Source organism: Lactuca virosa, chromosome 9, assembly GCF_052849685.1.
Source record: "Lactuca virosa cultivar CGN04683 chromosome 9, Lactuca_virosa_CGN04683_v6, whole genome shotgun sequence".
NCBI classification, from domain to species: Eukaryota; Viridiplantae; Streptophyta; class Magnoliopsida; order Asterales; family Asteraceae; genus Lactuca; species Lactuca virosa.
This window is the reverse complement of record NC_136434.1, coordinates 66,934,407-66,953,500: the sequence shown is the minus strand read 5'-3', so window position 1 is coordinate 66,953,500 and position 19,094 is coordinate 66,934,407. Positions and strand designations below refer to the sequence as shown.

Genomic DNA, 19,094 nt, shown 5'->3' with positions numbered 1-19,094 from the left:
ATTTGTACCAACTCAACATGAACGAAGATTAGTTTTTTTTTACTTATGTTTTTATTTATTTATTTATTAATTCAGGTTATTTAAGTTAATGTAATGTTTTTTTATTCTAGGTTAATTAAGTAATGTAGTTTGAAGTTGTATTTTTATTTTTAATGTTTTTTGTGTATTTTAATTAATGTAATTTGGTATTTTAAATTAATGAAAACTAGTATTTAAAATAAATTATAAGACTTTTTATGTATTTTTTATTTAAATTTATTAAAAAAAATAAGGTAAAGTGGCATGTTTAGTGATAAATATCTCATGATTAGTGGTAGAGAATGTGGTGATGATATAACACCCACCACTATAATGGTTAGTAGTGGGTATAACGGATAACCTTATCGTTCTTGTTAGTGTGGTTGTAGATGTCAAACCTTTTATTAGTTTCATCTTTTATTAATTTCATTTTATACAGAATTGTAAAACCAGTCGTGTGTGTATATATATATATATATATATATATATATATATATATATATATATACACGACTGGTTTTACAATTCTGTATAAAATGAAATTTATAAAAGATGAAACTAATAAAAGGTTTGACAAGAAAACGGCTATACCATTAGTTTTAGTTTCTTGCACGTTTTGTCTATGTTGCCATTTATTTCAAATTCGAGCTAAAATAATTATTTTATCCTTACTTTATTTTTTATGATTTTTAATATATATATATATATATATATATATATATATATATATATATATATATATATATATATATATTTAATTGAGATATTATTTAAAGATATGACTCATTCCTTGCTATTGTAAATTTATCTTGGTGTCAACATCTTTTCTATTTTTTTTTTAAAACTTACATCAATATTATTTTAAACTCCAATGACATGCTAAAAGTTACAATAAAATATATTTTAATATTATAAATTTTAAGGCTAGAGGGAGTGACAACACTCATAACGCATGTCATGTCACTTTTTTAAATGTCATGTTATTTTTTTTCTTAATACAAATTTTTAGCATTTCATAGGCAGTGGTAAGTGGTAACACTCCTAACACTCCATTTTTTTATTTTCTTTTTCAAATTAAATTTAATTAAATTATATTTTTTTAGTATCCAAAATATTACATAAACGAAAATATTGGAACCCTTTCTATTTTATTTCAAAACTCGACCAATACTCATTGTCATATCTCCTCCCTATAGATGTCGTACTAAGTTCCATCTCTATTTTATAAACAATTAATCCACGCTACTAGGCCACTGTCAATCGATACATACAAATATTTATTGAAATTGACCTTTACAGTATAAAAATTCCCCTTTCCGAAAATAAAAAAGAATCAAAAAATCCAATGCAGCTGCAGCGCCTCCTACGCCTTCGGAATCTACTCCGTCGCCCTCAAATCCAGCCAAGGATACGATCAATCGACGCTAGACATTGTCTCTGTCTTCAAAGATATCGATGCTAATATCAAAGTTTTATCTGGTCTCCTCTACCATGTCGTCACCAATAACCACCGCAATTCAACGCCTTGTTGGTGATTTTAGTGTCACCATGTCATTTTATGTAACTGGAACTAACATGTGAGCTAAATGGCTTCATAATTTGTACTCTAATATATGTACGGGTTGGTGCGGAGTGCATGCATGTATGAGATCGAATTAGAAGCCGGTTCGACGACAACTTGGGGGTCCGGGGGCAGCGCCCCTAGCGGGGTCCAAGGGGAAGAGCCCCTGGTTGGCGTTCCGCTTGAATTATCCTAGGCTGAATTTCTTGCAACCTAGGCATAGGGTAGAAATATCAGTTCAGAAAGTGTTCTCACGATCCAAGTTGGTATCCAGATCTCCACTACACACCCTATATTTTCTAACATGCCTCCGTCGTCTCGTTTCGGATCTAGACTTTCGCTTGTCTACTTGGCTGGAGCGATTCAGTGCTTCGCCGATTACTTACTTATGTGGTTGTCTGTTACGGAGTTATCGACAAGTCGTATGTCTTGTTCATGTGCCTCTTAATGTTCTTGGCGGCATACACATAAACCTTCTTCAACACAACAAATGTCATTGTCGCTAACCGGAACTTTCCCGATTACGTGGAACAACCGTCGGCATTATGAAGGTAATTCATTCAATTTTGAAAATTCAATGAAGAATTTATGTTTGCAAATGAATTTAGTTAACAATACAAGCAATCCAGTCAAATGCCTTTGCACCAATCAGATCACAGCTCCATCCCCTCTCTCCTCTCGCTACGTACGTAGCGATTCTTCCTTGGAGACTCCCCTAGCGATCAAGTTTTACATATGACTCTTCCATAATGGTTGTTGACCGATAACACACACAAACACACACACAAATACACACACACACACACATATATACATATATATATATATATATATATATATATATATATATATATATATATATATAATATGTTATCGGTCGACCAACATTATAAAAGAGTCATATGTAAAACTTGATCACTATTTTAACTATCATGGAAAAAATTATCAACTATGATGGAAAAAATATGTTTTCATATATAATGAACCTTATCATGGAATGTTGTTGAGAAATTTAATTACAAGACTACTGATTGTAAATTTCATTTCAAGGCAACAAAAGTTTACATCTATAACTTTGTATTTGTAAGATTTTCCACTAGCAATAGTTAAAGTGGAGTGAGATTTACCTTAATAGGAAATATTTGTTCGTGTGAGAGCGAGTGGAATAGAATGCTATTTGTATTGATCACATAAGCAATAATAATTTGCTAGCGGATCGATGAAGAAATGTCTTGCAACCAAAGTATTTCAACATGTCATCAATGTGAGTTAAGGCTAGACCTAATATAATGTAATTCTAGCACAATACTTTACTGGAACTTTAATTTCGATTAATCAAGTACTTGTGTAACACCTCAAATTTCAAAATAAAATCTTCATTTTTTTTTCTATTTCACCAACCATTATTCATAAACCCAAGTCATCACAGAATTATAAATCATTATCAAAACAATCTCAGAGTCTCCCAAAATCCACAAGACATCATAAGCCGATGAATGTGCACAATCATGACTCCGCCTTCCTGGAATCTAAAAAAGTACCTGAAACACATTTAAATCAACATTGTAAGCACGAAGCTTAGTGCATTCCACAAAATACCGCATACACAAATAATTAGTATCTCATGGTTATGTCTCGATAAGGACCCTCCGGTCATGTGTCTCAATGAAGACCCTCCGGTCTCACGTCTCGGTATGGACGCTCCGGCCATATCTCAATATACACAGAATAATATAACAACATAAGTCACAAAGACAGAATGCATAATAACACATATCTCAGTATAAGCAAATAAGACCCTTCGGTCAATAATACGAATAAGACCCTCCGATCAATAACACGATTAATACCCTCCGATCACACATAAATTACCACATAGGTAAGTATAGTGAGAAGACTCACCTTGAATGTTGAGGCTTAATGAAAGAAATCCCTAGTTGCTGCCCTGACGAATTCCCGAGCTATCAGTATAAGATAACTTCCAAATAGCAATTGGGTTCCGACCTATGGCCCATAATCCCAACTTGGGGTAAAATGACCATTTTACCCTTGGCCCAGCTTGAACCAAAACTGAGGCCCAAACCCAAAGATCCACAAGGCCCACCAATGGCCCAATTTACTAAATTGGGCCCAACCCCATATGGGCCTTATCCCAAAGCCCAATAATTTCCTTAGCCCATAAAAGTTGATCTCAAATGGCCCAAAAGGCCCAAAGCAACAAGTCCAAAGAAGTGGCCCAAGATGCAAAGCCCAAAAACACAACAAGCCCAAAGCCTAGTTGAACGCTATACGCGGCGTGTACTGTCACGGGATGACTCAATCACCCTGTGCCACTTAGTGTTTCTTCGACTAAGTCAGGCTTGGAACACTTCCTTACGATGTACTAACGACTAGGATAACAAGAGATTCGATAAGGAATGTTACGAAGTAAGAAAAAAAGCATTTATTATAGACTCGACTACTTTACAAGGCAATTTCCCAATGATTCCTACAAATGAGACATCCTTCCTATTTAGAGGTACCTTACACCTCCTAAAGTGGAAGTTTCTAGGTCCCGATCATTCTTGACTAATCTAGACTATTCTTATTATATACATGGCCTTTACAAGACTCTAGAATATGGTATACTTGTCTACGATGCTCTAGAAATCTCTAGGTCGTCCCGATATTATCCAAATCGCTCTTGTATGATCTAGCATGTTCTAGATCGTTCCAAAGTCTTCTACGTCATTCTAGCTTCGTCTAGTGCCCTCCTGATTATTTCAGATCATTCTCCATTGTTCCATGGACATCTATAATATTCTATCATCTTCCAGGGTCTCGTAGAGCATTCTTGATTTCTCCGGAGACTTCTCGAGTATACTTGATCGTTTCGGAGTTCTCTGGACGATTGTGGAATTTTCCAGAAACTTGGTCCGTGACACCCTCCCCCACTTAAACCCTTGACGTCCACGTCAAGTCTTATTGTATAGCAATCTTTCAAGTGAGGTGTCACTTGTGTTCTTACTTCCTTTCCTATTTTGGGTCTTCTTTTACGCTCATGGAATATCAGACCAATTCTCAAGGTTGATCGCGACTTCATCTTGCATCGGCATGTTTCGATACCTTGAACTACGTTGTTTGGTCTCACATACTTCTTGATCTGATCATTATAGTTACTAGTCATTGGTGAATTATGTTCCTTTTTCCAACTTAGGGTATTGTTCTGTATTTTCACAACTTCTTTAAGGTCTTTGTTAAACTTCATAGTCGATAGTGTTTGAGACCTTGTTCTACTCCTTCCTAGAGGTACGATGTGAATGATTGTAGTCGTCCATGGGTACGACTACCAAGTCAATAGTGCCTTCCCATTCTACGATTTTCATGGGTACTCCACGTGAAACTATGAGGATAGGATTGGATGGAGAACTGACAACCTTCAACTGGCCTTCTTCTTTCATGTAGTGGATCCCCAATCTCTTTGCTTTGTTTTCAGAAAGGAAGTTGTGAGTCACACCTGAATCTATTAGCGCCTTGGTATTTCCTCCATTCACCTTGGCTTCGACTAGCATGAGACTTCCTACCTTAGAACCACTCCCTTTCGATTCCTTTGTCTCGTATTTTGCCATAGAGTTTAGAAGTCGCATGGAACTCATGTGAGATTCTTTTTCTTCTTCTTACAACACCATCGCATAAAATGTATTTTTCTTCAGACAGTCTCGGATCAAGTGAGAACCATCACACAAGTAGCACTTTATCTCCTTTCGTTCTTCTCTTCGGTATCTTCCTTCAATTTCTTTTCCTTTCGAATTCAAAGGTTGGGGTGTGTCTTGTTTTGGTTCCGGTTCTGACATAGTTTGTTCTCCCTCACTATTCTTCTTAACCGTGCTTTCTCTTCGAAATTCCATTAGATCTTCTGCCACGATGATAGCCTTGTCGATGTCTCTAAAATTTCTCCTCTTGAGCTCATTATAAGCCCAAGATTGTAGTCCATCCATGAAATAAAAAAGTTTGTCTTTTTCTTGCATGTCGGGTAACTCTAGCATCAAGCTCGTGAACTCGACTATGTAGTCTCGGATGGATCCACTATGCTTTAGCCCACGAAGTTTCTTCATCGCTATGTCTTTAGCATTATGTGGGCATAATTGTCTCTTAAGTTGCCTCTTGAACTCCTCCCAAGTGTCTATAGTGTATAAGTCTTTCTCAATGTCGCCATGCTTCCTTCTCCACCATAGAGTTACGCTTTCACATAGATAAAGGACGACCATATCGACCTTCATCTTGTCGTCTGTCACTCGGCTAGCATTGAAGTAACATTCCATCGACCAAAAGAATTCGTCAAGTTCTTTTGGGTCGCGTTTACCTCCATAATTCATTGGTTTGGGTGCCTCTGTGTGTGACATCCCCAATTTCACGGCCAGAAAAGACCGATTTAATTTATGCTTTTAACATAAAATCAAAGTAATCTTTTAAATTAAAAGAGTTGCGGAATTTGTTCCCAAAACAAAATATGATAAAAATTTATCAAAGCATTTCTTAAAGAAATGTATTTTCATTATATAACAAAATCTCGGGATGTCATGTTCCGATACAGACCAAAAGCATAAACGACACATTATAAGCCTTACAAAAGTTATTTACAACTACTGGCCTATAATCCAAAATATCTTGATAAGTCATCCAACTTACGCTCTGGTGCCACTACCTGTAATACAAAGAAAAACTGAGTAGGTCAGGCTTGGGAGCATGGTGAGCATATAGGGATTTCAACCCACAATAAATAATTATATTAATTTCATCAATCAACAATAACCCGATTACCCGTTCCCATTATCCTCACTTTACGTCCCTAAAGCAACTATCACAAGGGACCTAGCCTAAGGATCATCATCAGGATGGACACTACTGCACAGGGGGTTCCTTAGCAATAAATGTCCTAAAGGCAACCATGAGGGGGATAGAGTACACCGGTAAACACATCGTTCACAAACACCTACAGGTTGCGAACATGCCAACGTTCCACTAGACTGTCTAGAAAGAGTTTGTGGTCGTCATCCATACTCCGCTAGATGACTAGATCAACAACAACATCGAGGCCTCTCATCATTTTATATCATCACACTTCAACTATCTACCCATTTTATACCCAAAAAATTTTGTAGATAATATATATATATATATATATATATATATATATATATATATATATATATATATATATACAACTTAAAACCTGTATAAGACATTCATTCAATACTCATTTCAAATAAACAAATAATATATAAACACGTAGCACGTATTTTATAGCGAATAATTCATATCTATGTGTTAGAAGAAAATGACTATACACTCACTTGATAAGACGATGATCAGACAACACTACAGCTCTTTAAAGTAATATTCTTCGAAGAAACCAGGATGTTTCTCAAAAACCGGGCTTCACGCGGGTAGAGTTTCGGCTTGAAAAATCTTTTTCTCAGGATCTTCGGGGCTTCGGGACTTGCTTCGGGTGTCAGGATGGTACCGGGACTTCGGGGCAGTATGGGGAGGGGGGGGCTTAAAGATGAGAAAAGTAGGAGAGAGGTTTAGAAATTAGCAACCAAAACCAACTGCCCTTGCTTTCTATTTATAGGGTGAAATTTCTGGATTCACGTCGTGAACCACAAGTGTTCACGTCGTGAACTTGGTCATGATCAGTTCGTAGTCGCGACATCAGTCTGTCAAGCTCTGGGAGACATCAATCACTAGTTCACGTCGTGAATCGCCTGGTCACGTCGTGAGGTCTGACAGATGTTGAAGTTTGTGCCCTGAACTTCAGAAATTCATATCTTTCGCATACGAGCTCCGTTTTCGATGTTATTTATATCCACGCGTAGGTGAGATTATGCTCTACGACTTTCGTTTAGACTCCGTCGGCTAATTTTGACTTTATTTTTATTATTATATTTTTAGTAGGCCGGGACAGGAAAAGTCTGTTATAAATTCATAACTTCTTCATCCGACGTCCGTTTTCGTCCGTCTTTTTACCGTTGCAGTACTATTAACGAGATCTTCGATTCTCGTTTAGATTTTCTCAGCTAGAAATCACTCGATCTCATATTCGAACTTTGGGCTGCATACTGGTAAGTCGAAACTTCGAAAAATCATAACTTCCTCATACGAAGTCAGATTTAGACGTTCTTTTCATGCGTGCTCTCGGTTTAACGTATTCTACGACTTTCGTTTAGATTGCTAAGGCTAAAAATCGCTCTATCGTAAATTCACTATTTACGTCACGCAGTGTTGTACCGGTTCTGTCGCGAAACTTCGCCAGGTCATAACTTCTTCGTTATAACTCGGATTTCGGCCTTCTTTATATATTCAGAATCCTTGCCACGACCACTACAACTTCCTTCATTGATATTGGGTTTATCTAAACTATTACATCATCATTAATGCCTAGCCTAGAAACACGGACGTTCCAATTCTCTCCCCCTTAGGATGATTCCGTCCCCGGAATCACACATCAACAAACAAATGCGGATAGCGACTCATCATGTCACTCTCCGTTTCCCAGGTGAGATTTGGCCCATTCGTATGTTTCCAACGGACAAGCACTAATTCGACCATCTTGCGTCGCAACTTCTTAGTCTTACGGTCAACGATTGCCTCTGGTTCTTCAATTAATATCTTGTTTTCATCAATCCTTAATTCAGAAATTGGAATTATGTCGGGAACTTCTCCCGTGAACTTCCTCAAATAACACACATGAAAAGTGTTATGAATACCATTCAGTTCTTCTGGTAGTTTTAGCTTGTAAGCTTGGTTCCCAATCCTTTGAAGAACTTTAAACGGTCCAATAAATCTTGGACTTAACTTTCCCCTTTTACCAAATCTTATAAGTCCCTTCCACGGTGAGACTTTAAGCAAAACCGAATCCCCAACTTCAAATGTCATCGGTCTTCGCTTTTTTTCAGCATAGCTCTTTTGACGATCCTGAGCCGCTAACATTCTCTCCCTAATTATTTTTAGCTTTTCAGCAGTCTTATGGACTATCTCGGGTCCCATAAATTGTTTTTCCCCAGCCTCAAGACAACAAGACGGCGTACGACACTTCTGTCCGTACAAAGCTTGATAAGGTGACATCTTAATGCTCGAGTGGAAACTATTATTGTAGGAAAATTCTACCAAAGGTAAATGTTCATCCCAGTTACCTTGGAATTCCAGGGTACATGCTCTCAGCATATCTTCAAGTGTTTGTATCGTTCGTTCGCTCTGACCATCAGTCTGTGGATGGTAAGTTGTACTCAAACACAACTTGGTACCCAATTCCTCTTGTAGACTTTTCCAAAACCTTGAGGTGAAACGGCTGTCACGATCTGATACAATCGTTAATTGAACACCGTGAAGCCTCACAATTTCCTTCACGTAAGAATTCGCAAGCTTATCTATAGAGCATTTCTCATTAGCTGCTATGAAGTGCGCACTCTTAGTGAAGCGATCCACGACCACCCAAATCATGTCGTGACCGTTCTTTGTTCTGGGCAGCTTAGTGACAAAATCCATGGCGATGTCTTCCCATATACCCATGGGTACAGGTAAAGGTTCTAAACTCCCATATGGTTTCTGATGTTGTGCCTTAACTCTCGCACATGTCACACACTCGGCCACATACTTTGCAATATCAAGCTTCATCGTCGGCCACTAGTAGTAGGGTTTTAGGTCCCTATACATTTTAGTGATGCCAGGATGAATCGAGTACATGATTTTGTGAGCTTTTTCCATCATAAGATCTCTTATTCCTCCTGACTTAGGCACCCAAATTCGATCTTGGAATACCTTCAGTCCGTGACTGTTTATACCGAACACTAACGTTTTGCCCAAACGTTCTTCCTTTCGGTCATTCTTCTCAGAAGCTTCTTCTTGAGCTTTCTTTATACTCTCCACAATTGTCGAGACAACTTCTATTCTCAACGCTCTTGGCATTTTTCTTTCAAGATTGACTTTCCGACTAAGAGCATCAGCAACAACATTGGATTTACCGGGGTGGTAAAGTATCTCACAGTCGTAGTCCTTAAGTAACTCTAGCCAGCGTCTTTGCCTCATATTCAATTCTTTCTGATTAAAGAGATATTGGAGACTCTTATGATCAGTGAAAAGTTTGCACTTCGTGCCATAAAGGTAATGCCTCCATATCTTTAGAGCAAATACTACCGCTGCCAACTCCAAATCATGAGTGGGGTAGTTCTTTTCATGCTCTTTCAATTGTCGAGACGCATATGCTATCACCTTTTCTCTTTGGGTCAAAACACAAACCAACCCAACCCCAGATGCATCGCTATAGACAACGAAGTCCTCAACTCCATCGAGTACAGAAATAATCGGTGCTTCACATAGCTTCTTCTTTAGCAACTCGAATGCTTCTTTGTGCTTATCACTCCAAGTATAAGTAGCTCCTTTGTGGGTCAAAGCTGTCAATGGAGTAGCGATCGAAGAAAAGCCTTAGATAAACCTTCGGTAATATCCGGCTAATCCCAGAAAGTTTTGGATCTCCGTGGGACTTTTCGGTTGTTCCCACTTCATCACAGCTTCAATATTTGCTGGATCAACCATTATCCCTTCTTGGTTGACCACGTGACCCAAGAATTGGACTTCTCGAATACAAAAATCACATTTGGAGAACTTGGCATATAGCTTTTCCTTCTTCAAGACTTCCAACACTTCTCGCAAGTGTCTGCCATGCTCCTCTTGGCTTTTCGAGTAAATCAGAATGTCATCTATGAACACTATCACATATTTATCAAGGAACGGTTTACAAACCATGTTCATTAAATCCATGAATGCTGCTGAAGCATTGGTTAGTCCAAACGACATAACCAAAAACTCGTAGTGTCCATATCGTGTTCTGAATGCAGTCTTCTCGATATCCTGCTCTCTCACCTTCAGCTGATGATATCCTGACCTTAGGTCGATCTTTGAAAAGTAGCTTGAACCTTGTAGTTGATCGAACAGGTCATCAATCCTTGGCAATGGATATCTATTCTTTATTGTTTCCTTATTCAGCTCTCGATAATCAATGCATATTCTCATACTCCCGTCCTTTTTCTTTACGAATAACACCGGAGCTCCCCAGGGTGATGAACTAGGTGTAATGAAACCTTTGTCCAATAACTCCTGAAGTTGCATCATCAGCTCCTTCATCTCCGTTGGCGCTAGTCGGTAAGGTGCTTTTGCTATCGGCGTCGTTCCTGGTAACAAGTCGATACAGAATTCTACTTGTCGATCAGGCGGTAATCCAGGAAGATCTTCGGGAAATACTTCCGGATAATCACACACCACAGGAATGCTCTGCATCTCCTTTTTCTCTTTCTTTGTATCAATCACGAATGCCAAATATGATGTACATCCTTTGGCCAAACACTTTCTGGCTTTCATTAGAGAAATAATCCCATAATTTACTCTGCGTTTGTCCCCATACACCATAAATGACTCCTTCCCTGGCGGGTTTACTTTTACTATATTCTTCCTGCACAATATTTCGGCATCATTGACGCTAAGCCAATCCGTTCCCAGCACGATGTCGAAACCATTTAGCTCAAATAGGCAATAATTCCTCGTGGAACTTATTCCCATTCAAGTCGATGAAGATGTTTTTCATAAGATGGCTAACAGGTACAAACTTGCCACTAGCAACTTCAACTAATAAAGCATTATCTAGTCTATCGACAAGCAAAGTTAGTTTTCTACTAAATTCATGGGAAATAAAGGAGTAGTTGGCTCCAGAATCAAATAAAATTTGGGCAGGCAATTTGTTTACGAGAAAGGTACCTGAAGCGACATCAGCTTCATCTTTCGCAGCTTCAAGTGTCATCTGAAAGGCTCTCGCCTTCGGTTTTGGTGGAATGTTGGGTTTTGCTGCCTCCTTCTTTTTCGGGCAGTCCCTTGAGATGTGCCCCTCCTCACCACACCCATGGCATATTTTCTTGATGAGGGTGCATTCCTTGGCATAGTGCCCAGGCTTTCCACATTTAAAACATGTGACTTCTCCGTCACATTTTCCATGATGCTTCTTCTTACATTTGTCGCACCATTTCGCTTCGCCTCCTCCACCTCTCGAACTAGACTTTGAGAATTTAATTTTTTTGTTGTTGGACCTCGAAGGTCCATCGAAGTTGCTTTTCTCACCAACATCTGTCCTCTCCAGACCCTTCTCCCTGATATGGGTCTCAACATTCTTAGCAGCCCAGATGGCGGCTTTCAAAGTGGTTGCTTGCTTAACCATTGGACCAAAATCCGCTGGTAATGCGTGGGCAAACTTGTTGACCTTAGAGAGTTCAGTTGGAACTAAATATGGAATAAGCTTCATCTTTTCCATAAAAATAGCAGCGTATTCAGTAACGATCATTCTTCCCTTCTTCAAATTCTGAAACTCATTATTGATTTCCAGAAGGTCCTGCTCAGAGCAGTATTGCAATTTCAGTTGCACCACAAAGTCTTCCCAAGACATCTTGCTAGCTTCTCCCTTGGGCATCGAGTCAGCTAACAGCTTCCACCAACTCAATACTCCAGATTTTAACAGAGGAATCGCAAGAGCGGTCTTCTGTCTGTTGCTGCATTCGCAACTCTCGAACATTGTCTCCATTTCGGAGATCCAGTTTATAACTTCCACCGGCGTTGGGATTCTGGATAGACACAGTGGTTTGGATGCCATGAAATCTTTGTACTTGCATCCACGTCTGTCGTTTCCTCCATCCTGGTTGTTATGTCTAACTAACGGTGGGTTGGCTTGACCAAAAATCCCACTGAAGTTTCCTCCTTCCGACTGCCCTTCATTCAATTCGGGCTGTTCAATTGGTATTGTAAGTTCTTCACGATTCTGCTGAAGCAGACGTCTAGTTTCTTCCATTTGACGATCCAACATAATTTGAATCTTCGCTTGTACCCCAGCCATTGTCATTGGCTCAGGTGCTGCTACTACAACAGCTACTTGCTCAATTACAGGTGGTTGATTCCTGTTTTCGTTTGCGTTTCCAACTCCGCTTCTAGTTCTTGCCATTTTCGATCTATACACCGAATAAGGTGAATTTAGATCCTCATTCACGATAGATATTTAAATCCTCCATATCACTCTGAAACGTTTACATGGTAGTTCTAATGTCGTAGTCATACGCTTAGAATCCTAAAAACATAAGGTTTCCAGATCCGGTTGGCAACAAACCGTAGATCCGAACAAATAATATCATATATGGCAAACATATAGCATTTAGCACATAAAAGCATTTTAGGCATCTTTCCTAAAATAAACTAGTGCTCGTGTCTAAAATATGGTAGACACTTATCTCTCAATCTTCACTTAGCATTCTAAGTTTAAGTCTAGAAATCCTACAAATTCCTAGTTCGCTTAAACTAATGCTCTAATACCAACTGTGACATCCCCAATTTCACGGCCAGAAAACACCGATTTAATTTATGCTTTTAACATAAAATCAAAGTAATCTTTTAAATTAAAAGAGTTGCGGAATTTGTTCCCAAAACAAAATATGATAAAAATTTATCAAAGCATTTCTTAAAGAAATGTATTTTCATTATAAAACAAAATCTCGGGATGTCATGTTCCGATACAGACCAAAAGCATAAACGACACATTATAAGCCTTACAAAAGTTATTTACAACTACTGGCCTATAATCCAAAATATCTTGATAAGTCATCCAACTTACGCTCTGGTGCCACTACCTGTAATACAAAGAAAAACTGAGTAGGTCAGGCTTGGGAGCATGGTGAGCATATAGGGATTTCAACCCATAATAAATAATTATATTAATTTCATCAATCAACAATAACCCGATTACCCGTTCCCATTATCCTCACTTTACGTCCCTAAAGCAACTATCACAAGGGACCTAGCCTAAGGATCATCATCAGGATGGACACTACTGCACAGGGGGTTCCTTAGCAATAAATGTCCTAAAGGCAACCATGAGGGGGATAGAGTACACCGGTAAACACATCGTTCACAAACACCTACAGGTTGCGAACATGCCAACGTTCCACTAGACTGTCTAGAAAGAGTTTGTGGTCGTCATCCATACTCCGCTAGATGACTAGATCAACAACAACATTGAGGCCTCTCATCATTTTATATCATCACACTTCAACTATCTACCCATTTTATACCCAAAAATTTTTGTAGATAATATATATATATATATATATATATATATATATATATATATATATATATATATATATATATATATACAGCTTAAAACCTGTATAAGACATTCATTCAATACTCATTTCAAATAAACAAATAATATATAAACGCGTAGCACGTATTTTATAGCGAATAATTCATATCTATGTGTTAGAAGAAAATGACTATACACTCACTTGATAAGACGATGATCGGACATCACTACAACTCTTTAAAGTAATATTCTTCGATGAAACCGGGATGTTTTCTCAAAAACCGGGCTTCACGCGGGCAGAGTTTCGGCTTGAAAACTCTTTTACTCGGGATCTTCGGGGCTTCGGGACTTGCTTCGGGTGTCGGGATGATACCGGGACTTCGGGGCAGTATGGGGGGCTTAATGATGAGAAAAGTAGGAGAGAGGTTTAGAAATTAACAACCAAAACCGGCTGCCCTTGCTTTCTATTTATAGGGTGAAATTTTTGGATTCACATCGTGAACCACAAGTGTTCACGTCATGAACTTGGTCATGATCAGTTTGTAGTCGCGACGTCAGTCTGTCAGGCTCTGGGAGACGTCAATCACTAGTTCACGTCGTGAATCTCCCGTTCACGTCGTGAGGTCTGACAAATGTTGAAGTTTGTGCCCCGAACTTCAGAAATTCATATCTTTCGCATACGAGCTCCGTTTTCGATGTTCTTTATATCCATGCGTAGGTGAGATTATTCTCTACGACTTTAGTTTAGACTCCGTCGGCTAATTTTGACTTTATTTTTATTATTATATTTTTAGTAGGCCGGGACAGGAAAAGTCCGTTATAAATTCATAACTTCTTCATTCGACGTCCGTTTTCATCCGTCTTTTTACCGTTGCACTACTATTAACGAGATATTCGATTCTCTTTTAGATTGTCTCGGCTAGAAATCACTCGATCTTGTATTCGAACTTTGGGCTGCATACTGCTATGTCAAAACTTCGAAAAATCATAACTTCCTCATACAAATTCAGATTTAGACGTTCTTTTCATGCATGCTCTCGGTTTAACGTATTCTACGACTTTTGTTTAGATCGCTAAGGCTAAAAGTCGCTCTATAGTAAATTCACTATTTACGTCACGCAGTGTCGTACCGGTTCTATCGCGAAACTTCGCCAGGTCATAACTTCTTCGTTATAACTCGGATTTCGGCATTCTTTATATATCCGGAATCGTTGCCACGACCACTACAACTTCCTTCATAGAAATTGGGTTTATCTAATATTTTATTTTAACGCTTATTTTTATCCTTAGTTCATTTAAGTCACACAATTAAGCATAAAACACATAATACTCAAATAATACATTTTTTATTATTTCAAAACGAGTTACAAAGGTTAACCTAGACTATTACATCATCATTAATGCCTAGCCTAGAAACACGGGCGTTACACTGTGTATGATGTCGTCTTCGTAACAGCTCCTCCAACTATCGCTGCTTTACACAGGTTTACTTCAGATTCTAATGCGGCTACCTTTTCATGATATTCATTTCGCAATGTGTTGATCAATTCAAGGACTTCTTCTTTGATGACACTGATGGACTCCTTCATTCCATCACTTGTGTTCCTTATGCCGTTGACGGACTGATCAACGACATCCTTCCACTCAAGGATCTCACCGACACTAATCTCAACCTTGTTAAGCTTGTTCTCTAAGCTCGCCAAGGTATCTAATTATTGGTCCCTCTTCTTGGACTTCCTTCCTTTCTCCTCAACAACAGGGGAATGTTAGCTACATCACTTCCTCCTTCCATTGCTACAATCTCTTGCTCGTACGAACTCTGGCTCTGATACCATGTGTCACGAGATGACTCAATCGCCGTGTGCCACTTAGTGTTTCTTCGACTAAGTCAGGCTTGGAACACTTCCTTACGATGTACTAACGACTAGGATAACAAGAGATGCGATAAGGAATGCTACGAAGTAAGAAAGAAAGCTTCTATTATATACTTGACTACTTTGCAAGGCAACTTCCCAACGATTCCTACAAGTGAGACATCCTTCCTATTTATAGGTACCTTACATCTCCTCAAGTGGAAGTTTCTAGGTCCCGATCATTCTTGACTAATCTAGACTCTTTTTATTACATACATGGCCTTTACAAGACTCTAGAATATGGTATACATGTCTATGATGCTCTAGAAATCTCTAGGTCGTCCCAACATTATCCAAATCGCTCTTGTATGATCTAGCGTGTTCTAGATCGTTCCAAAGTCTTCCGGGTGGTTCTAGATTCGTCTAGTGCCCTCTTGATTATTCCGGATCGTTTTCCTTTGTTCCACGGACATCTATAATATTCTAGCATCTTCCAGGGTCTCGTAGAGAATTCTTGATCTCTCCGGAGACTTCTCGAGTATACTTGATCATTCTGGAGTTCTCTGGACGACCGTGGAATTTACCAGAAACTTGGTCTGTGACAGTACACTTAGTACGTTGGGCGTACTCGACGAACCAGATTACGCCCAATAACTCGGCACGTTGGGCGTACGGTTAGTTACGCGGGGCATAAACTTACTTACTCCAAAACCTTTATTATGGCTTAACCACTTAAGCACTTTGCACCCAAACTTCAGAGAACCTTAAAATAAAGCTATTAATGCATAAAGTTGGCACCTTTATGCATTGGTATGACTTAAAGGGACCTAACAACCATCTTAATCCATTAAGACCCATAAAAATCCAACTTGAACACGCATGGACCAAAAGCAAGGATCAAGATACCATTTTTACGAACTAATAATCTTAGAAAGGGCAAGATCTAGCAATCTTAGCTCCTAGAGTGGCCCAAACGCACAAGGAGGACTCAAAACCCTAAAATAAGCACAAATCTAGCCCTTAACCCAAAAAGTAAAACTAGAAGCCAAGGTATGAACTTGATACCTTAAATGAGCTGGAAATGAAGCCAAGAGTCAGGATCTATAAGTCTTCCTTTGAAACACAAGCTAGCACCAAACACTTTTTTCTTGAAAATGAGCAAAAGCACACCAAAAGGCACATTTAGATCTCACAAACACTCAATGAGAGGTTGGGGTTTCCGAAATGAGGCAAGAAGTTATTGGAGGCTGATAATTGAGAGAACCTTAAGCTTATAAGGATGTTTAAATAGTGCCCAAACCCTAAAAATTAGGGCTTGGCACTCTGCTCATTATGCTAGGCGTACCCCAGCTTACGTTGGGCGTACGCGGCCAGACACACGACTTCCTTCCTTGCATGCATGGGCCTGACTTGAAAACTTTTCCCACTAAGGGCCATAACTGCCAATCATTTAAACAAATATAACTCCCTCGTCTTAGGTCTGTTTCCTACGAACCTTATATCCACGGAAAGGTAACGAGAAGCCCTACACTTCTATCAACTTTATTTTTCCTGAAACCCACTCGAACTCAGATCCAAAATTCATGAAAGGCCTGAACCAACACATTTACCGATACCATTGGGCTTTAAAGCACAAACTGAACTCTTTTATCACACAACCTACCTTACCCACATCCAAAAAGGTCTAAACCTTTCTTCTTTAAAGCCTCAAAACCTTCTCATACGCGAATTACGGCCAACGAACCTTAAATCACATAACGATCCGAAACAGGATGTTACAATTCTCCCCCACTTAAATTAGATTTCGTCCTCAAAATCGTCCCTTTCGACTTCTTTAGCCACACCAATCGATCTTGACTGCAACCCAAAAGAAATAGAGAGGTCATCTCGCACCGAAGACCACCCATCGATACTGCTATCAAAATCCATCTGAAGACCTTAATACTATGCCCTTAGTCATCAAAAGAATAACCTGTCGATCCGCTTGGGAGCTGAAACTCTAAACTATGTCTGACCTCCCGACAGATAGAACCATTCTAATACGAAACCCAGGATGATTCGGTTCCGAACCCCGAACTAAACGACCATGCCCGACCGGAACTATCCACTGATATCCGCGAACATAATCCCGATCTACTTTTCAATGCTTAACACCAATTCTGAGTACAAGATCGACTCCCGACCCAGAAGTCGAACCGATAAAGGCTGCTCTAGCCCATCCGTCAAAACGATTCCAACAGCCGTTCAATCCAACAAAGCTATCGCAACCAATCACAGTACACGCACGATCACTTAGTTCACTTCACTCCAAGAGAATACTACAAACCAATATGTAGTCACACATCACCTCCGGCCCCTATATCGGCCTATGATCTATCCAAAACCAAGAACGTTGTGGCTCTCCCACAACCCAACACCCATTCTACGACGGTCCAAATTATCCTAGAGAATGCTACGAGCCAAGCCGTAGACTTCACACACTCCCTCAACCGCTTACCAACCTGGTGGATGCTACAACTACCCTGCAGTCTTACAGCACTTCCACACTGACCAATGAATGCTACGACACCCCGCAGTCTTACAACACTCCCACACTGACTAGTGAATGCTACGGCACCCCACAATCTTACAACACTCTCTCACTTACCATGGGCTCACCCCACGATCTTTCCACGACAGACATGATGCTGCATGTAGTCAGGGGTCAGATAGACGGTCGAACAGATGATCCACCCGAGAGCAAACAATCATACAAGAGTATCACAAACATGCATTAGACCAAGAGTTCTCAGGCTATCCAACTTAGACTACAAGAGATCATGAATCGTAATCCCCATGGACCTGATCAACCGGTTAAGGCCCCGCTGGCCTACTGAAACTTGCTCTACACTCACAACCACACTTATTTTGGATTCTTCCGACCACAAGGAACTCTGGCGTTCCCTTCAATATATACCGATTCAAATTCCGTCATGGGCACGAACCCTAAAAATGGCTCACACTTGGAGCTATCCTCCAACAGTCCCAAGTGATTACCCCCACTTGGATTCATCCACTCTCTTACAACCTTGTCACTGCTAGATTACCAAACCATCCCAAAATCTCCTTACCAAACCACCACCATACTGAGTTTACTGAACTAATACCCCATGACCAAACATTAATAGGTGCCCACACCCAAACCAGATTAAGCACTTTACTACTCTTGACGAAGATTGTCGCATCCAAAGCACCTTCCCTCAATATGATTCCACACCCTTGAACAACCCCATCTGACGACAAAGAACTGATAGGCCCACAATTGGGGTAGGTAGATAGTCGATCCATTGCTCCACTTACTACCAAAACAATCCTGAGTCTTACAATAATTCTACCATCCAACAATTTAGGGCAACATACTCGGAAGCTAAGATGCACCATCACAGAATTTAATGATAGCTTGTCACGACCACTGATCTTCAACTTATACAGCTCGAACCCTTCGATTTATTCCAACTTATTAATAAAGAATGGA

The 19,094-nt window shown here is 39.4% G+C and overlaps 1 protein-coding gene across 1 annotated transcript; it reads right to left on the bottom strand.

Annotated features, from left to right (window-relative positions):
- Positions 1–5,235: 5,235 nt before the first annotated feature.
- Positions 5,236–5,934, bottom strand: LOC145139338 (uncharacterized). Its single transcript, XM_079073196.1, has one exon. It carries the CDS (start codon positions 5,932–5,934, stop codon positions 5,236–5,238), a length of 699 nt encoding a protein of 232 aa, XP_078929322.1.
- Between the last annotated feature and the right edge of the window lie 13,160 nt (positions 5,935–19,094).

Coding starts and splice junctions, on each gene's coding strand:
- LOC145139338 (XM_079073196.1), bottom strand. CDS start 5,934: ATGAATTATGGAGGTAAACGCGACCCAAAAGAACTTGACGAATTCTTT.